We start from the raw sequence: 20,268 nt of genomic DNA, 5'->3' as shown, positions 1-20,268 counted from the left end.
GTTGGTGGAGCAAGCACCACTTTTCAGGAGGAAACACGCATCTGCCCTAGTTTTCCTTCTGTTGAGATTAGCTGAAGAGTGTGGGACCCAGCCAGGCCATCAGCCTTTCTGAGTTCATGCACAAGACAGGAATCATCTTGTTTCCTTGCAGGTTGATGCAGGGAATAAAGAAAGATAAGAACAGTTAAACAGGGCTGGCAGGAAGGCCTGGGGCATATCGGCCTCATTATACTTATCATTCAACGTAATTCCTTTCTCTGAGTCTGGCTGGGCACTGCCTTCCCGTGTGCCTGCAGGTGAGACATACCCCAGAAAGTAGGAGAGTGTCTGTCTGTCCATCCACTGCTGCTTCTGACGTAAACAAGCTGGTGCTTGGATTGAATAGCCCCAAGTCTCCATCTCTGAGTGGCTGGGGAGGGAGACATACTCAGACCTGGCTAGTAGGGCTTTTTAGTGAACATGGCTGAGGATGGTCCTGGGCCCTCTAGGAACCATGGAGGCCTCAGCCTTTCAGGCCCAAATGGGTCCAGGTCAGATACCAGTGCAGATGAGGTCTGATTTCTTTGGGGGTCCAGACATAGCTCCCCACAGTGACAAAAGGACATAGGATAGTTCTCAATGCAGACACCTCTTGACTACCCTTAAACATTTTTACAGACTCTGCTTCCATTAAGTGATTCGGAGGGAGCTGGTGTGGTGATACAAGGTTGCAACCCCAGCACTGGAGGGTCAGGAGTTCAAGGTCAATCAGCTTTGGCAACACAGCAGGTCTTGTGGAGGCCAGTCTGGCAGGGTCCTTGGTTACAGAATGCTAGCACACAGAAGCATTTGGGCCCTTCACACCTGCTATTTTTTCTTTGTCTCTCAGGGAGTAAGGTGAGGAATAATAAAGCTTGTCTGTCATTCAGAGAAGCAGAAGGCAAGGTTAGGTGTCAAATTCCAAAGATCAAGGAGGCATGGGACCATCTGTTAGGGGGTTGGATGGTGAGCACAGATGGGCATCTCTGGAGTTCTAGGCTTATGAGCGGGGATAGGAGGGTTGACCTCACAGGACCTCGTGAGCAGGGGTTGGGGTTTTAGACTTTGTCTATGAGCAGTGAGGAGCCGTGGAAGACTTAACAGACAAGTAGTACAGCACTGTGGCCTTCAAACTTCTCTTTGTTCTCCCGTGGGGGACATGCCTGCGGACAGGACTGCACACTGGGAGGCCACGCTCTCACAAAGCCTGGGAAGGACATGTAGAGGATCTTGACAGGGGCAGCGTTAGAGGTGGAGGAACGCGGCCTAGTTAGGAATTAGTCAGGGATGGACGCAGTCATGCTTCCCGCGTCCACCTTTGCCCCTTACAGTAGAGCCTCCCCACTGCAGCCAGAGCCATTCTGGTTAAACCGTAAGTCTAGGTTATGCCAGATCTCTGGCTTCCCGTCTCAGGGTACAAGCCAAAATCTTTGCCAAGGTCTACAAGATGAACACAGTTATGTTATCCACCCCCACATGACCCTAACCTAACCTGCTATTCAGCCACCTCGCTCACACCTCTCCAGGTACCTCTCAGGGTTCTTAGAACACAGGAGCACAGCTTCTTCCTTAGCCTTTGCATTTTCTGCTCCTTCTGCCTGTCTAGCCGACAGACGCTCATCACCACCGCAGGTCCCTGCTTGTGTCACCTGCTCTCTGAGGGCTATCCAGACCCCTTGTAAAAAGCTAATTATATAGTTTTTCACTGAGCATCCTCATTCCTTCCACACTACTGTTTACAGTTTGTGCCTTTGTGTGGGCAAAAAGGATCTTACATAGCCCCAGTCGGCCTAGAACTTGCTACTAGTCAAGGATGGCCGTGAGCTTCTGCTTCTCCTACCATTTCCTCCCTAGTCCTGGGATTACCGGTGTGTACCACCACTCCCATATTATGCAATGCTGATAACTGAGCCTGGGATTTTGTAACATGCCAGGTAAGCACCCTACTGGTGGAGCTACTCCTCCAACCCCAGTTTCTGTCCATGTTCTGTTTGTTCAAAATGGTTTCCTAATATGCCTGGCACATAGAAGGTTTTGGTCAATATTTAGTTGAATGGATGAACTGAGGCTGGGGGTGCAGGATTTGGGCGATTGTTCTCCAGGACTTACTTCCCACTGAAAGCATATAGGAATCAGAGAGAAGACAGCAGAGGGAAAGGGTGTGTGTGTGTGTGTGTGTGTGTGCACGCATGTGTATGAATGTAAAAGCACACGGGTAAGCACAAGAGTTGATGCTGACCCCAGAGCTCCCACACGCCCTGGGGTCTAGGCAGGACAGAGATAGCTCTAGGCATGGTACAAGGAGAAAACAGATAGTGCTGGAGGCACAAGAATAAAAGGAATGTGGTGCATTCCATGGGGACAGAGCTACTGACTTTCTGGGGGTGGGAAGGGGCTCTCTGGAGGAAAGACCTCTATGTCAGCTCTCTCTCTAGATCCAGGGAGCTCCCCAGTCATGGTTCAGAGATGTTTGTTTTCCAGGACACAGCACACCCACTCACCGACTACTGGAAATGAACAAGAACACCTCTGAGATGTTTGTAAAGGGAGAATGAGGTGGAAGGATTAACTGTTAAACTCTAACACAGTCATAATTGAAGCCACATGATGTCACGGGAACAGTAAATAGATCAGTTGCAGGGCTTCCTATAAGAGTTTGGAAGGGGGTTGGGGAGATGGCTCATTTGGTGAAATGGGCCTGAGTTCAGAAGCCCAGAACCCATGTAAAATGCTCTGTGTGGTGGCATACACCTATACGCTAGGGATGCTCACCTATGGTTGCAATGCCAGGGAGGACGAAACAGGAGGAGCCTGGAGCTTACCTGCAGCCTGGTCTAACTGAACCGGTTAGAGACTTTGTCTCAGAAATTAGATGGGAAAGCAAAAGAGGAAGACACCCAACATTGACCTCTAGTCTCCATACACCTGTGCACACACAGGGAAAAAATACCACACACACATACATACACACACACACACACACACACACACTGGGGTATGGAAAATTCCTACCAATTACTGATAAGAAATTAAATTAACCCAGGGAAAATGGACAAAAAGCTTCAGATAATTTCTACGGGAACTACTCGTAGGGAGTGAGGGGAGGGACACCCTGTTCCCTGCTGTTACTTCAGCCCTGGACGTGCAGCAAGCTCGCAGTGAATGACAGCTGAAGGCTCATCACTAACATCATTAGTCATCAGAGCAAAGGAAAAGGAAAGCTCCTCCGTGCTGCGCTTTATTTACCATATAGGAACAGTGCAAACAGCGTCGGAGAGCGTGAGGAAGGGGGTCCTGCTGCACACAGATGGGTAGAATGGGAACAGACAACAGCTTTCTGCTGCCTGCGGTAGCACACAACACGCACCACAAGTGGACATTCTTCGGGCTCATTAAACAAATGACCATGGTAGTTTCTCACTCAGAGCAAGCAGGGAGGTGGGTCCACAGGTTTAGGATCCAGGACAGCTGTGGGCTCGGGATGCACATTGTACTGGTAAATTACTGTGTGCTCTTTGAGTTCACTGAGAAGCCGACTCTGGAGTCAGGGATACTCTCCTTGTCAGTTTCGAACCCAAACATGTTTCTCTCAGAGTGCCTCCTCCTCCTCTGTTCTATGGGCACTGGCATTAGGGTTGCATGGATGTCTGTGTGAGAGAATCAGAGCCCCTGGAACTCGAGTTACAGTCAGCTGTAAGCTGCCATGTAGGTGCTGGGAATTGAAACCAGGTCCCCTGGAAGAGGAGCCAATGCTCTTAACTGCTGAGCCGTTTCTCCAGCCCCCTCAAAAGTGCCTTCTAAGGCTCCTTTCTGTGGATGGACTTTCCTTCTAGCTCTGACAGGGTGGAAGAACACAGCGCCTCTGAGAACGGCTACAAGTGCGTCTCCACCAGGCTTTACTACAGTTTAGCCCTTGATACAAAAGCGCCTCCGATGGGGGAGCTGAAGCTCAGCTACAGAAGGTTCACTCAGAAACTTCAGCTACTGCCTCGGTTTCCCCAGCCAGTATCTGATGGATGCTGTGGCTGTCCGTTTGATGATGTCATTCCTATCTGTTGCCATTTGTCCTTTCATTGGAAGCCTCGTCCAAGGGAACTCTCTTTGTTAGGAACTCCAGCTGACTGCCTTAAAGAGGCTCCCCCAGTCAATGCTTGCTGGGGCGTTTTGAGTACTGTTGATCCTGCTTTGCGTCTAACCATGCATCCCTCTGTCATTTATTCTTTTTTTTTTTTTTTTTTTTTTTTTTTTTTTTTTTTTTTTGGTTTTTCGAGACAGGGTTTCTCTGTGGTTTCATTTATTCTTTTACTACGCCTTACTATATGTTTAATGATCTCACTCATTCAAAACCGAGAATATGGCTTTTGTAGATCATTCTCCAGACTGTACAAAACACAGCCATCAATAGTCACTCCTCAACTCTGTAAATTTTATATTTGTAAAGATGAGAATCTGAATAGGTTCATGTCACCACAAGGCATGAGACAGACCCCACTGAGTGAACGGGGGGGGGCATCCGGGGAGTATAGCATTTCTATTAATGCTGGACCAAGTATCTCAGAGAGAAAGGACGTGATCTTTCTAAATCTCTGCCTTTAGTCTCATGATGGAGAAATCAAGCATGCCCTCTAGTGGGAGGATGAAGATAGAAGAGGGGGAAATGGTGGTGAGTTTGTGTGGACAGAAAGGATGGAAGAACCTGGGAAGAGAGAGAACCAGGAAGTGAATACCACCCATGGAGGTCACTAGGGGCCACCTCTGACCACTCACACCGACATCAGGCACACCAGGGCCTTCACGAAGGCCCATGCTTACCTTTGAATATTTCCTGACTGTGGCGACTGTTGCCTCCCTCATCTCTTGGGTCTCAGCTATCATCTTTCCTAAGCTCACACAGGTCAAACTCCTTGTTATACCGTGGCACCTGACTTCAGTATTAACGAAACTATCCCTTATGACAGTCTGCCATCCAACCTAGGCTGCAGGAACAACACGAGACCTGCCTGGCCCTGGCACCTGAATTGATCTTCTGGTACACTGGAGCCTTGGCCTGTACTGGAGGTTGACAGGCCAGACACCAGCAAGCAGAGGGACTTTATTAGAGAGGCCAGGAGGACATATATTTACACAGGCCATTGGGGGGACATTAAATGAGGCAGGCGAGGCAAGATTTCCCAGCTCAGACGATTTCCACCTTGGCGTTGGGGTACACGGCCACCACATCATATCCCTCTGGTGGCTTGACTCGTGCCTTGGCATGGTTCTCACAGTACAGCCGTTCATCTAGGAAGAAGTACCCACGCTGCTTGAGATTTAGGCCACAGTCGCTACACATGAAACACTCAGGATGGTAGAGCTTGTCCCTTGCCTTGACGATGGTCCCCCTGTGGTGGGGAAAAGAGGGACAGATGATGAACGTATTCTCGGTCAAACCTCCATCCGGGGCCTTGGAGAGCAGAGGTGTGGCAGTGGTGGTGCAGGTGGGCAGCAGGGTGGACAGCAGGGTGGGCATCAGGGTGGGGGTACTCACACGATCCCGTGGCCACAGCGCGTGCACTCTGGTAGCCCCTGCAAGCCACTCAGCGGAGCACCCAGCTTGCTGGCTGCTGGCTTGAGGTTCCTGGGACCACCAGACCCAGGCCGCTCCCCTGAAATCCAGAGGGCAGGTTGCATGAATGGGGTAGGTGAGATTAAAACCCCCATTTCTGCAGGATGCTACTTCTGGGCCCTGGTCAGAAGCCTAGAGGGGAATCGCTTGGTTGGTATGAGGTAAGGGGGGAGCCACGTTGTGATGAAGTGGAAGTCAGAGGGTGAAGTCTTGGTGAAGGCACAGACGTGGTGGAGTTGAAGAGGGGCAGATGGCTGGAAGGTGTGCATTGGTTGGGGGCTGGAGGAGTGGAGGGTGAGCTGGGGCCCTGTGGAGAGAGGGGAGGCAGGTGAGAGGTGTTGGGAGCTTACCACCTTCACCAGCCTCTAGCATCCCTTGCAAGTAGCGGAAAGATCCAGACTGCTTGGGTTCCGAGGCCGCTGGCTCTGCTGGTTCCCTTAACATCTTGTAGACTTCTGAACCCAGGTCCACCCTGCAGTCCCGGTTCCGAGGGAGAACTCTGGCTGTGTCAGCACTGGGCAGGAGAGAGATGGAAGACTAATGTGATCATTCCAGCCTTGGTTCTGGCGGCCTTATAGGTCAGACTATAACCACGTGGGGCTCCAAGATCAAGTTTTAGGGGTCAGGATGGGAATGGCTGAGATCTGATGGATTAGGATGGATCTGGGTGTGGCTTCAGAAGCCTGGCCTCTGTCCTACCTGGGAGGTGGAGACACATGCAGAGAGCTCATCTGGGCTGGCAGGGTGACCTCATTGCTGCTGCCATTGTGAGGGACTGGAAGGTGAAATGGCTGACCGCATGGAGATCCCAGGCCTGATCTGTTGTCGTCCAGCCCAAACCCAGAGACTGAGGACCGCCTGCTGGTCACTGGACTGCAGTCCTGGAAGAGTGAGGCCTGAGGCACTAGGAGACCTTTGACCACTGCTGCTGACTCTCCTCCTCCACCCTGCTATGCCAGTCCTCTCTGCCCACTGTTGACCACTCCTTTGATATCTCTAGGCTATGGTGCCAGCATCAGTCCTCTGAGCTCTGGGCACTTCCTGTTGACATGCTCTTTCCTTCACCCTGCTATTCCAGGTCTCTATGTTGGTTAGCTACCTCTGCTCTGACATTTCCAGGCTTTTCTACCCAAGCACTCAAGGGGTCCATGGCTGGAAATACAAAAAGAAACTCTTATCCTATAGTTGGAAGGGCCCCATGTGCTTCCGTGAAGGCCCTTCAGAGGGACGTCTGAGGTAAAAGCATGCCGCCATGAGGTCAGCTCCTCCGGGCCTGCATCCTATCCCTGTTCCCCACTTTTGCAGCTTTCCAGGGAGCAGCAGACAAGGAGTGGGAACTGGGCCCCACTACTCCAAAAGAAGCCCAGTGCCTATGGTTGAAAGAACTGGGTGAGGGATGGCTTGCGCTGGCTCCTCAGCCTACAAGGACAGGATAGGAGCTCTGAGGTGTGGGTTTGAACAGGGTCTGGGGTCCTGTGTCAGTGGAGAGTCCAAAGTTGTGCTGACCTCAGACCACAGGCACAAGGCACACCATGAGTCCACAGCAATGTGAACAGGGGCACACCTACTCTCACAAGGGCCTTTAAAGACATATACCTGGGTTGGGACAATACACACAGGCCAGCCAATCTCCCTACATGCACCTTTGTTCCTGCCTGCAAGGTCACACTGGATGCCAGTGCTTGTCATCCTGGGGAAGGCCACGCGGTTAAACCTGGCCTGGCAGGTGAAGCAGCCTCATTTAGGGGATAAAGCTCAAATTAAACCATCGCTGTGTCTCAGCCCAGGGGAATATATGTGTGTGTCTGTGTGTGTGTGTGTGTGTGTGTGTGTGTGTGTATGTGTGTGTGTGTGTGTCTTTCTGCTCTGCAGTGTGGACAGGGAGCCCGGGTGAGAAGGAAAGAGAATGCTCCCTAATGGGAAAAAGACCAGCTTGGGCTCAGGCAGCTCCCAGAACTAAAGCAGTCAAACTGGCCAGGCTCTGCCTTGATTTCCCCTGATCTTTGCAGAACAGAATCAGCAGGGTAGGGCATACCCTGCCCCTCACATTTCAACACAGGCCAAACAGGGCCCTACCAATGCTGCTGTGGTGGCGACAGCAGCAGCAGCAGGACCCCTGGTCCCCAGTGAAAGGCCCTGGAAACCTGAGCACTCGCACACATGCCTCTGCAGGGTAGACATGCAGGCAGGCAGGCCCGGCCTATAATGGGGACCAGATGGGTTGTGGTCGGTAGGGATTGGACTGGGGAGGGGGTGGGGCTGAGCGCTGCATGCGACTTCAGTGGAAAGGGGGGAATAGGAGTCAGGAAGCAGAGGTTGGGAGGATGGTAGTCCCTCACTTACCCTCTCACCCCCACCCAGCAGGGTGTGGGAGCTGACTGCAGGGTCATCAGTGAGCTACGGCCCCTCCCATGGCCACCCATGCAGAGGTTTCTCTAGGTCTGAACTCAGTGGTGACCTTGGTGTGTGTTTGAGTGGCAGTTCTGTCACCCCCTGGAGCACTTGTTATTCCCCTAACCTGGAGAATGGGATGGGCCCAGTATCATGGCTCCTCAGGATGAAGTAAGATGACTGATTGCACCAAGCGCTTAGCACAGCCCGGTGTCAGGCTGGATAGCTGTCATGGGAATTCCTGCATGCCCTTTCCTCTGTCTCCTCTCTCTGGCTGGCAGTATACCACACACCTTATGCTCTGAGCCTGGTACTGGTGTGCTTGGCGCAGTCTCAGAAGAATGTCAACGAGAGGGTGACTAGACACAGGACAACAGGACACTCAATATGAACGGAGGTGAACACTGCACCCAGAGGGACAGGTGGCTCTCTTCAAGGCCGAGTCGCAGCAGTCTGGGTGTTCAAGACCCCCACCCCCACCCCACACACCAGAAAGTTTTCCTTAGTGCTAAGCTTCTTCCACCCTGGGTGGCCCACAGGCCCTCTGTCTCACATGGGCCTTGAGAAAAGGGGGTCTCCTGTGGCCTTGCAGAGAATGTGGTTCTAAGGCTACAGTTACCCTGCCCCATCCCACTTGGAGGATGCGTGCCAGGGGTGCCCCGTGTTGGCCTAGGGCTAAGTGTGGTTTCCTCCCTCTCTGATGGTTCTAGTCAGCCCCACCCCCACACTCAGAGGGTGGGAACAGTGTGGGGACAATGAGCCTTATGTCTGTGCTTCTGGGGACACAGCCCTGTAGGGGTGGGTAGGGTGTTTTTGTCGCCACCCATGGAGCCCACGACCTTTTAAGTACAAAGGGGGCAGCAGCTGGGGGAGGACTGCTCTGTTGTTTGTGGAAAATCAGTCTCCTTACAGTAAGGGCCACCACTGCAGGCACAGCGGCCTTTGAAGGAAACCGTGAGGAAAAGAATGGGGACAGGAGAAGTTGTACTGCAGCCCTGGCTGTCTGACCCTGTAGGGAAGCCACTCTGCAGCCCCAGCCTCCCAAGCCTAAAGGGGAGGAGCCATTCTGCACCCCCTCTTCCAACCCCAAAGGGGAGCAGCCCCTGGTCTCTGGGGCTCACTCGCCTTGGTCTCCGGTGAGCCCCTCCACTGTCCTTTCAGAACTGGAGCCCTGAGAGGGGGTAAGCTTCTCGTAGGAACTGCCCAACTCTGGTCCTCCTTGCCTGGCTGTTTTTGGCCAAATCTGTTCTCTCCTCCCTGCCCGCATGACCTCAGATAGAACAAAGAATGCTTCAAAGATATAGATGAGATGTCTTCCAGGACAAGCTGAAGTCCAGGACAAAGGACCTGAGAGCCTCTTGGAAGCTATGTTTCGCCCCCCCCCTCCCACACCCTCTCTCTGCTCTGGCCTCTCGCCCCTGGGCTTGCAAATGCTCTCCCGCCTGCCCATGTACATTTCCGCTTCCCACACCCTTCTGTCTGGGTCCTAAGGTCTGGGCTTGGATACCCTTCCTTTCTCTGGGGAGCCCTCTCCTCTGACTTCTTGTTGAAACCTCTTCTCACTGCCTGGTATTTCCCTCCGAATGAAGAAAGCAGACAAAAGCACGCCTTGCATGTTGAGTGTTCTGGATCAAACTACATCACAGATTAGCCCAGGGTCCACTTTGTCCAGTTATGGAGCAAGCTCTAAGGATCTGAACCTGCTGCACTTGGCTACCCCTCCTGAGATCCTACAGCATCTGGGTTCCCCCACTCTCTTAAGGACAGGACAACACCTGCAACATCTATGCGACACAAAACAAGAATTCCCCAGCCTCAGACAGAGTACTTAAGGCTAGCACAAGACAGGCGTGGCCATAGCCTAAATTCACCCTTGGTTCTAGGTTCTGCCACCTCCCTACCCCCATCTCTCTCCAAGTCTGTTGACTTTTTTGATCTGGCATCTCTGGGTATGGGAGTAAACCTTAGCTCAGGGTGTGGAAACCCTGAGCCAAGTTTGAGCCCAGCCCCAGTCCATCACAGGCACCTTTGCCAAGAATGCAGGATTGCTTGGAGTCGGGACAAGCCCATTGCAGGTGCTCACCACGTTGAGAGCATGGGATATAGGCAGGCAAGGCCCAGAAGAGCCTTCTCTTTCACTGTATGTCCTGGCCATCTGAACTCAAAGTAAGAATTGCACTGGTATAGGTGGAATCTGGGCCATGCCTGCTCCTCTGCCCTGGTCTACTCCGAGTCAGCAGGGCCAGGCCAGCCACATCTGTACATACCTGGGACTCAGGGTCAATGTGAATCCTATGTGCTTGAGCCTTGTCGTCATGTGCACTGGGCCAGTTCTTGTTCTCAGGCCTGCAACAGGAATTGCGGGGGTGAGATGTCTCTGCCTATCAGCGCCCCCTCCATGCCTGGGAACCAGGGACAGGAGGGGTTAGGTTTAGGGCTCACAGCAGGGAGAAAGGCTAAGTCTCAGCATTTCCCCATTTAGCACAGTAGTATCTACGGAAGCCACAAGCACAGGTCTGCCCTCCTGAGGCAAGGCTACGTGTTCCCTCCCTGATCTCATTCCTGAAGAGCTTGCAGCTCAGCCACTCTTTTCCCTCACTGTAGAAACTCCACTTCGGGAGGCTCAGATCACAGCAAGGCAAGCCAGGCCTCACACATGGATTAGCCGGGAGCCAGTCCTGCTCATCCTCTGACCTCCACAGCCTCTGGCCAGGGCCTGGGTGGCTCTCAGGGAGGTGAAATGGAGGCTGTGGGGGAGCACCTCCCCTCTTGCTGCCTCCACCCTCTCAGGCAGAGTCATCACTGATGTCTGCCCAGCCCAGATGGGAAACAGGCCATTAGGAAATTCCTGCTTCACCATAGAAACCAAAAGCCAAACACCACTCAGGAGGGAGAAAAACATCATAAACCTGCCATAAGCAGGACAGGCGGGCCTAAGGGCTCTGGGCCCAGCCCTGCCACTCAGTAGCTCTAGGAGAGGCAAGCCAGGAGGGCGCGTGGACCCTGGGTTGGCAGGCGACATATAGCAAGTCTGGTTAGGCTGTGGAAATAATGTCCCTCAACCAAGAGGCCTCCTGGGACTTCTCAGAGCTCAGCCCTGCCTCCTTCCCCCTTGCTGGTTCAGGGATTTATTTATGTATTTATGTATTTATTTATTTTTGAGACAAGGTGTCCTGGTACTCACTATATAGACCAGGTTAGTCTTGAGCTTACAGAAATCCACCTGCCTCTGTCTCCCCAGTGCTGGGATTAAAAGTGTGCGCAATCACACCCAGCTCAGTGGCTCAGGGATTTAATACGGTATCCACACTGACTCTGTGATCCGTCACCTCTGTTCACTCTGCTCACCGTCTTCTGGAGGCCAATGGTTTCCTTGCAGCCTTTGTCGCTAGCCTCTCAGCTAGATTCCCCAGTGACACCTCTGAAATAGCTCTAACCACATCTTCCTACTCCGAATTCCAGTATGACAAACCAGGGATGCCTTGTTTGGCTATTTTGCCTTATATTTATCTAAACATCTGCCCAGAATGGCATAAGCCTGGACTCTAAGGGTCAGAGAGCACCAAGTACCCAGTGCCATGAGAATAGCCCAAGATGTCAGATAAGACTGGAGGGCTTAGGCATATATTGAGTTCCACTTCGGGCTATGCAGGTGGCTCCAGCTGTCCATCTTTAAACGAAACAAGAAGTAAAAGCTGGGCTATGCAAAGGTGCTAATGATGGCAACAGAGACTACCTGTGGCAGGGCGTGGTTGAGAGGAGGAAGGTTCTGATCCATGGAACAGGCCTGAGAGATGTGGTCTGACTCGGGTTATTAGATGCCTGCCTTTGGCTCCATGGAAAGTAAATCTAGAGGGAAACAAGGCCTTTTCTGCACATCTCAGTCTGCAGGGGAAGCTAGCAGGGTGCCAGAGGCAGGGAAGCTGCTCTAAGCAGAATGCCAAGTCCCTCATCTAGCCAGGCTGACCCTCTGCAGAATCTATGAAGGAGGAGAAGACGTGCCTTGTGCCCTGGCATAGCCCCAAGGAGTGAGGTAGACAGGGAGCAGAGACAAAGGCCTTGTAGGTAGGCCCAATAGAAAGAGGGTTGGGCTGAGGGTCTAGTCTAGGTAGCCATGTTGTCAAATCCCCCAAGTCTATTGTGTGCAGACTGGAGGTGGTGGAGGGAGGGAAAGCCGTGAGTTTTTATTCGGATTGAGCGAGGTTAGAAAACCTCACAACTCAGCGTCAAGATGACAAGGCGGCCCCTGACAGAAGTCTGGGGTCAGGGGTGGGGTGGGGTAAAGCACGTGTTGGAGGCATGGCCCTGTCATGGACCGTGTGCTCTCATCTGCTCCATGACCACATGGCATTCTGAGACTGTAATTCCCAAAATGCAACAAGGAAGTGGCCTCCTGGCTCCATCCACGCCTAGATTGGAACAAATGACCAGGAAAGGAAGGAAGGAAAGGGGATCTCCACCCCACTCCCATCCCTGACATCACTCTCTCTGGGAATCTCCTGACTCAGGACCCTTCTGAGCCTCCCCCCAGCTCCGCCATCTCTACAGCTGCCCTCATTCAGCTAGAGAACAAAGCCAGAGGTGAGTCAGGGCCCAGGAACCCTGCCAAACTGGGAGGCCTCAGAGGCTACTTGTGGGCAAAGCCTCCCCTAACTAGCCATGCCTCAGTCTGGCAGAGAGTGAGAAACGGGGTGTATGGGAAAGGAAACACAGGCTCACGGAGCTCATGTGGGTACCTAAGATAGAAGGGTCTAGATGAGACTGGGGAGCCCTCTGGGTGCCAAATGGAGCAGAGACTTGCAGCTGAGCTGCTCAGAGCTAAGGGAATGTCCGAGATTCCCGACCCCAACAGGGACCTGGTCACAGGCCAGGCACAAGCAGGGGCTACCTCATAACCCTCTGCATCATGTTTAAAGGCTTGGAACCAATGGATCAATCAGGCATGGGTTAACTGTGTTGTGGTTTTGGGATGGTTTCGCCCACACTGATCCGCAGGGGGTCATGGAAAGTCCCTGTTAGCAGTGAATGTGGCAAATTGAGTTGCGGCTCTGGACCCAGGCGGGGAAGGCAGATGAAGAGATCCCACAACTGCTCATGGGAACTGATTAAAGAGCCAGTGCCTGAGCAAGGCAGAGGCTTGAACCTTTGAACCAGCCCCATCTCTTCAGGATGTGCTGCACAGTATTACGTGGTCCATGGAAGGAAAGCTTGTTCCAAATCCAGATTTAACCAGAACAGAGTCATAGGCCCTGGTAAAGACAGCTGCTGAGGCAGAACAGCTGTGGGACTGGTCAGAAGGTTGGCAGCCACTAGAGGAGGAGGAGGAGGAGGAGGAGGAGGAGGAGGAGGAGGGAGCAAGCGCACACTTATTCTCTATGGCCTAGTTATGTGACTTTTTTTTTAAAGTGTCTTCTACTTTACTAGCTTCATCTGTAAAGTGGGCCTACACTAGGTTTTGCATTTTTAAGTTAGTCTGCAGATGAGCTGGTCCCCAAACTGGTCCCTGGAGGAGGGAAAAGGACTGATGTGGATTTCTCATGTGTTTGTTTTGATTTTTGCATTGAGATAAGATCTGACTACTTGGCTCAGGTTAACCTTGAACTCTTGCTCTCCCATCCCAGCCTTCTAAGAACTGGGATTGTAGGTGTGTGCCACCCAGCTCAAGATCTTATTACTTCTGTCGCAAAGGCAACAAAGCACTCTGGGCTAACCAGTGCTATTCAGACTCCATGACAGCACTAGCCTCTAGGGCTGGGCCTGGATGGGTGTGCTCCAAGTTGAGGCAGAGACGTTGTGCTGGCTCAGTTCATCAGGTTGGCCAGCACCCCCAGCCCCCCGCCCATGGTCTATCACCCTTCCAGCCCAGCCTGCCCATCTGTACCTTGTCACAGAGAGGGTAAGGTGATCATGGCAGCCTTTAATGCGGTTCTGGGCCTCCAGGTGTGTCATGAGCTCTGTGCTCTCACCGTTGATGGCTTGTATCAGGTCACCTGGGCACAGGGCAGCCAGGGCCGCTTTGCTTCCAGCATGAACCTGTGGTTAGAGACATCACATGGTTGGCACAGTTATCATGTGGCCTTCTGCACTAGATTTCCTTCAACCTCAGCACTTGGCCAGTGTGGTCTTGTGCCAGTGTGACCTGTGGGTGGACAAGCTAAGAGGGTGGCGGAGGTCCCCTTGTGGCCTCTGATTTCAAAACCCGTCTCCAGCCCCTGCAAACCTGTTTAGATGTAAGGATATATGAAGGAAGGGCTTCTAGCCTGTGTAGCTTCTAGTCTGTGTAGGTACACTAAGACATGCAAGGTACACTCAGACACACAAGGACATAAATGCCCAGACACACACAGAGCGTGGACATGTCATACGTATTAGGTATTTTACACTGACAACGCACTACTCAAGCTGCCCTTGACCCTGCTTAGTTGATCCCACCTCTCATGCCCACCTGCATTCACCTGCTCCATCACGCTGTGGTTATCCCATCTAAACACCTGTAGGGTACTTAAAAGCACCAACCAGCTCTCACATCTTCCCCAAATGCTGTTCCTTCCAGCAGGTACACTCTGCTGACTCTTTAACCCTGCTTACTAACTAGCCCACTCCTCCTTTAGGTCTCAGCGCAGAGTCCAGTTCCTCCGCCAGTAACCCCTTGTGCCCCTATTACCTGCACCCCTGCATTGCCAACAGACCTTTACAATTAGAAGTGGGATGAGTACATCACCTCCTTAGGCTAGTTCAAAGCCATTCAATTCCAGCTTACAGCCTGTACTCCGGGGTCATAACTCCAACTCCGTGTCCCCTGCAGGACCCCTAGAGTCCTCTATTGACCCAACAGACTCAAGCACTTTTGGTCATATGATGAGGGTGTGGAAAGACACAGAGATGTCTAAATAAGAACCCCAGGGGACTGAGGTGGCAGGGCACCCTGGAGACAGACGGAAAACAGACAAGGAGTCTTCATTCTTGCCTGGTATGAACAGCCCACACCTCTCTGTGGCCTGAGAGTTGCCAATGACCTTGTTGCTATCAGTGGGACTGGGGGTGGGAGCTCCTGGCAACCCTGGCAGGCTCAGCTCAGCCAGTTTCTAAGAGAGTGGACAAAGCCAGGCGCTGGCAGTTCCTTGGCTAGAAGCATGGTGTGGGCACTGCCCAAGCTGCCTTGCCCTGAAATAGGCTGCCTCAAGAAATATGCTTTCTCCTCCCACCCCCGTGTGTATACATGTGGTGTGTGCGTGTGTGTGCATGTGCGCGCGTGTGTGTGAGTATGTGTGTGTGTGTGTATGTGTGTGTGCTCGCCTGTGTGTACCTGTGTAGAAGCCGGAATCAGTGTCTTCCTCTATGGCTCTCTGCCTTTTTTATTGTTTTGAAACAGGGACTCTTACCAAACCTGGAGTTCACCATTTTTCACTAGACTTCCTGGCCAGTGACCTTCTGGGATCTGCCTGTCACCACCTACCCCTGTGCAAAGGTTGTAGGCATGCTTTGCCATATCCAGCGTTTGCAAGCGTCCTGGGGATCCAAACTCAGAATCTTATGCAAGCACTTTACCTACTGAGCCATCTCCCCAGCCCTGCACCTGGCTTTATTATGAGAGGGCTGGAGATTAAACCTAGGTCCATGTGTTTACACGGTAAGCACTTTCCCAACTGAATTATCTCCCCATCTTGCTCAAGGAAACTTCTCTTTTAGAGTGTGATGCCCTAGCCAACCAGTCCACCATAAATATTCACTCGTTGGGCTTGGGCACCAGGCACTTGCACAAACCTGTCCTCCTGGGGCAGGTGCCCACTTGGCACCATCCGGCCCCATTCCCTTGTCAAGGTTCTGTCAGAGCACCCTGTGTGTACCTGTGTAGTACCTATCTGTGCCAGAACGTTTCCGTATCTGGCACAGGGTAACCTCTCAGTCACCAGGTGAGGCCAAAGGTGTTCTCATGCCTACAGACGAACAAGGAGGGGGCTAGAGCAAGGGCACTGTGGCCCAGTCCCCCACTGGACAGGAGTCTTCTTCCTCAGGGCTAGCGGGCTACAAGATGACTCAGCCAGCACAAGGGGTGCTTTCAGGTCCCTGTAGGTGGCGGAAGTTCCTGGAAGCAGAGGTGGCTGGGATGTGGCCAGCGCCATTGAGCTTAGAGAGTTCTGGTCAAACAGGGCTCGAAGCCAAGAAACCGTGACTCCCAGCTGCCCTCTGCACGCATTGTCTCCTGAATTCTCACGGCAAGCCCATTTCCTAGACTAAGCCACCGAGGTCCAAAGAAGACAAAGAAATATTTAACCAATAAACAGCTGAGTCGGAATTCTAACCTAGGCTAACTGGATCCAAATCAAGGCTTACCCTGTAAGCCACTGTGATTCTGTGTGAAAAGGAAGAGTGTGGAGATAGCACACTGGGTGGAAACCCAGTGGTATAATGGCTCATCCATGAGAGAAGGAGGGGGCTTATGCGACTTGGAGCATCACTAGTGAAGGAAAAGTGGAAGCAACCAAGTAAGAGAAGCTGCAGGGGCCAGCTACTGCAGGGTCTATAGGCCCTGGGGTGAGACACTGACGTCTCTCATGGGGTTGGGAACCCTGGAATATTCCAAACAAGGAAATCACTGGAAGTGGTGGGGTTTGGCCAGTCGTCGAGCTGTGCAGAACAAGATAACCAGACAGACGGAAGAAAGATGGGGGTAGTGAGGTCAGATGGAGATCTGGGGCATGAGTCAGCCCCCTCACCTGCTGCATTCCAGGCCCTGCTGCGCCCACTGCAGACGCCTGTGGTGGGTGGGAGCCACAGAGGGTCGCATCGTCTCACCAGACAGTCACTGCAAACTCCAAGCAGGCCTAGATCCAGGCTCATACTCCTTCCCTGTGTATCTTAACTTTTCTGTGCCTCGGTATCCCAATCTACAACGTGAGGCCAGGAGTCTAACGATTGCAATGGGGACTTCCTTCATGGCATATTACATCTCTGTAAGAGGCTAGGCATGCAGCAAGGCTCATTTCAAGTCTGGTTGCTGGGGAGGTGCTGGTACCAACACTTGAGAGGGTGGAGCCTGGCATCCTGCGATGCTTGGAAGAGGCCATGGTCATCACAGTTTACCTATCGCTGACCTTGGGGACCCCAGAGGCTACCTGGGCAAAGACTGTAAGCTCCCAACCCAGCTAAACAATCATCCCTCTACTGTCTGCACGTGGCTGTCCCTTTCTACTGGACTCTGGGGAAAGGAGGCTCTGGAAACATAGGAGAGGTTCTGGAAAGACACAGGAAGGGATCTAGAAGCCCTTTAGCGAGGACACGCCCACACATCATCAGTCCCTGTAGTGTTGCCCCTGAGGTACCTGCAAGGCAAGTTGTGGCCTGTGCCTCCCCAGCTCTGTAAAGCTCCCAAATCCCACCCTAACCCAGGCTCAGTCATCCTGGCTCCTTGTGGGGGTACTACTGCCACATGACTCTGGGGGATGAAGAGGATGCCTCTCTCCCAAGTCGTCTGTCCACCAGGGGCCTCTACCTCCTCCCTCCAAGCCCCCAACAGTGCCAAACAGGCCGGGGCAGCCTCTGCTGACGTGTGGAGGCCTTTCCCCCGTTGGACAGGCAGCCGCGTGGGCAACAGATGTCTTAGCTCTCAGCCGCCTGCAGCACTCAGCCGTGGCCACTGAGCCTGTCAGCGGCCTCACACCCAGGGTGCCTGGCCCGCTGGCTGTCCACCCTCGCCAGTCCTCCTCTGTAGATACACAGCATGATCCACGAAGCAGACATAGATGCTCTCCCCCCTTCCCCGCCCCCCTCTCTCTCACACACACAGAGAGAGACAGAGAGAGGTGATCTCTAGGGGGAACAAGGAGATGAAAGTCTCCCGGATGTGCTGAAGGCAGACCTCACTTGGCCTAAGGGACCTGGTGGAGAAGACAGATGTGGGAGGCCTCTCAGGACAGCTGGTCCTGCCTGTCACCCAGGCTCCCATGTAGAGGATTCCATGATTCCACACCCACCGGGTGGGTGCCTATCCCTTCCCAAGAACTGAGAAGAAGTCTCTAAATCTTGGCCCAGCCTTTAGGGCCAGTGGAAGCAGCAGACTGGATCTCAGTCCCCTGACACAAGTCCCCAAAACTCAAGGAGCCCCTGTGGGGAGAAGGGATGTCCCTATCTGTCTCCTCCCTCGGGCCTGGGAGCCACCAAGAGCAGAGCCTGGGCTCTCTTCTCTTTTGGCTTCAAGGCTGGGGAATCCCTGCCTCAGGCCCCGAGCTCCTCCCCTCCATCATCAGACTAACTACCTCTCCAGGTCTGTGCCCCTTCCTCTTCCTCCTCCGCCCCAGGTCTAGGAGCAGAGTATGATCCCGGGACTCTTGAGGACCTGGACTGGGGTGTACTGGTCCCTGGCTTTGTGATGGCTTGTAAAGGAGGTGGAATGACACCTCATAGTCTCCCCTTTGCCTAGAAGCCAACAGTACCTCTTGGTCGCTTCCCCTAGAGTGACTGAGAGGAGAGGAGAAACTGAAGTTCCGAGTGGGGAAGTGGATGGACTTCTCAGGACAGCAGACCCTTTAGGGCTACCCAGACCTTTGATAGGGGAAGTAGACTTTCAGTTACTTTGCCCCAAAACTTTAGACAGGGTTGGGTCTGAGGAGTTTCTGGGCCTCTGTAGAGCTGCCCAGACTCCTGGACCAAGTCTGAGGGTTCTTTCCTGGCCCCACAGTGACTTACCCTAAAGGAACTCTGTGAAAAGCGAGTGTGTGAACCCTTTGGGGAGTCTTACCACCAAATGGGGCAGACTGTGCGGGAAGGGGGGTGGGGCTGCGCTACTCTGCTGGAACTCCCTTTCACGACACGCAGGTCACCCAGACCAACACTCTGCTTTCAAGCTTCAGGCACGTCGAGGATCCGGGTCCTCGGTCTACCACAAAAGCAGGGGCTCAGCCCCAGGACCACCCTCTTGCCCCGCGGGGGTCGTACTCACCCGCGAGATGGTGAGCGGCGCACTGAAGTCCCGGCCGCCCACCAGGCGGAAGCCCCAGGGTGAAGGGCCGCGCAGGGTCACTGAGTGAGGCATCGCGGGCCGGAGCTACAGCCAGAGCTGGAGTCGGACACGGAGGAGTCGCCGCCGCCACTGCCGCTGCCTGGCCGCCGCGCCCCGCCCCCGGCCTACCCGCCCCCGAACTCCCCCTCCGTCCTGTCCGCGCCCTGCGCACACCGATTGGCCCTGCGGGCTCCCGACCCCTCCCACTTTGGGGGCTCCGAGGACCGCCCCTCACTTTCTCAGGCTGCACCCCTCACCCCCAACCCGCTTATTGAAGTCCCCCAGAATAGGGTCTGCTCCGATGTCTAGGTCCTGCCTGGCTGCGGAGCCGAGCAGGCTGTGGAAGCTCAGACACCAGGCACTGGCCCTTTGAAGTCGCTTTTACGGGCCGGTGCTCTAGCCTGGGGAGGGATGCAGGGCTGCCGTGGCTCTGATGGGGGATGGGGCCGCGCCTTGTTTCCAAACCACTTCCAGGTTCTGGCGAGCCGACCTGCCTCCCCACCTCTCACCATGTGGAGCTCTGTGAACACCGCTGTTAGAACCTTGGGCCTGCGTAACCCTGGACTAGGGACACAGACCCAGGCCAGCAGCAGGCAGTGGGTCTTTTAGGGGGATGGGGTGGGAATGGGTGGAATAGAAACAGAAAGTTGCTCAAACTAGTTTGCAGAGGCTAGGCTGATTTCCTAGAGGAACTGGCCTCTTTCTGGCGTCTAGAAGCAAGGTGCATGGTTGCTCCAGGTATCCCCTGCTTCTTGGGCCTTCTCTTGCTGCCATCTCCCTTAGAGCCATCTTGTATGCAAGGAGTGTTGTGCCTCTTGGCACTCTGGAGAGGAGACCCACTGGAGTGGTGACTGTCTCCGAGTGGAGGAGTGGAAGTGTCTGGAGTCCCCTCCCCAGGGCCCTTCTCTCCTTGCTGGGATGTCCTTTAACAGCTTCTGGAGGTGCCATGGTTTGTCCAGACCACTCTCTGGGTACCTCAGGCTTCTCTAGACCCAGAGGAGGCCCTAGATTAGTCAATATTCTTGGCAACCCATGGGGTGCCTTCTTAGTGGAAGGTAAGGGTTAGGATGCTCACAGGGTGTGAGATAAGAGGGACTACTAGATCTTTAACATCTGGCCATCAAAAAGTACGGATGGCTTGACAGGTACAAAGGAAGGGACGTCCCATCTGGGGATGTCTTCCTGGTAGGGAGGGTGCTGCCCTCCTCAGTTGGGAGAGTGACATGCATAGTGTATGTGACAATGATGCATGTTT

The 20,268-nt window shown here is 53.5% G+C and overlaps 1 protein-coding gene across 3 annotated transcripts; it reads right to left on the bottom strand.

Annotated features, from left to right (window-relative positions):
- Positions 1 to 4,704: 4,704 nt before the first annotated feature.
- Positions 4,705 to 19,119, bottom strand: Pdlim4 (PDZ and LIM domain 4). 3 transcript variants are annotated; one of them, XM_041665243.1, is made up of 7 exons: positions 18,954 to 19,119; positions 13,896 to 14,047; positions 10,282 to 10,360; positions 6,323 to 6,504; positions 5,977 to 6,137; positions 5,546 to 5,663; positions 4,705 to 5,399 (listed from the first exon to the last, which is right to left on the bottom strand). In XM_041665243.1, exons 1-7 carry the CDS (start codon positions 19,044 to 19,046, stop codon positions 5,195 to 5,197), a joined length of 990 nt encoding a protein of 329 aa, XP_041521177.1. In that variant the 5' UTR covers positions 19,047 to 19,119; the 3' UTR covers positions 4,705 to 5,194. The 3 variants fall into 3 exon arrangements, with proteins under 3 accessions (XP_041521177.1, XP_041521176.1, XP_041521179.1); XM_041665242.1 differs by having other exon boundaries at positions 5,013 to 5,399; positions 5,974 to 6,137; XM_041665245.1 differs by lacking the exon at positions 5,546 to 5,663 and having other exon boundaries at positions 5,183 to 5,399; positions 5,974 to 6,137.
- Between the last annotated feature and the right edge of the window lie 1,149 nt (positions 19,120 to 20,268).

The sequence above is a fragment of the Microtus oregoni genome, unplaced genomic scaffold (genome assembly GCF_018167655.1).
Source record: "Microtus oregoni isolate MIOR12 unplaced genomic scaffold, Mior012 000015F_ref0000493, whole genome shotgun sequence".
Taxonomy (NCBI): domain Eukaryota; kingdom Metazoa; phylum Chordata; class Mammalia; order Rodentia; family Cricetidae; genus Microtus; species Microtus oregoni.
The sequence above is the reverse complement of the archived record's forward strand: the minus strand, read 5'-3'. Positions and strand labels throughout refer to the sequence as shown.

Bases quoted from the DNA above. Each gene is read 5' to 3' on its own strand.
- Pdlim4 (XM_041665242.1), bottom strand. From the start codon at position 19,046: ATGCCTCACTCAGTGACCCTGCGCGGCCCTTCACCCTGGGGCTTCCGC. The intron at 10,361-13,895 runs GTACAGATGGGC...TTCCTGTTGCAG, and splicing joins CTTACCCTCTCTGTGACAAG to GCCTGAGAACAAGAACTGGC. The intron at 5,400-5,545 runs GTGAGTACCCCC...TCCCCACCACAG, and splicing joins CGCTGTGGCCACGGGATCGT to GGGGACCATCGTCAAGGCAA.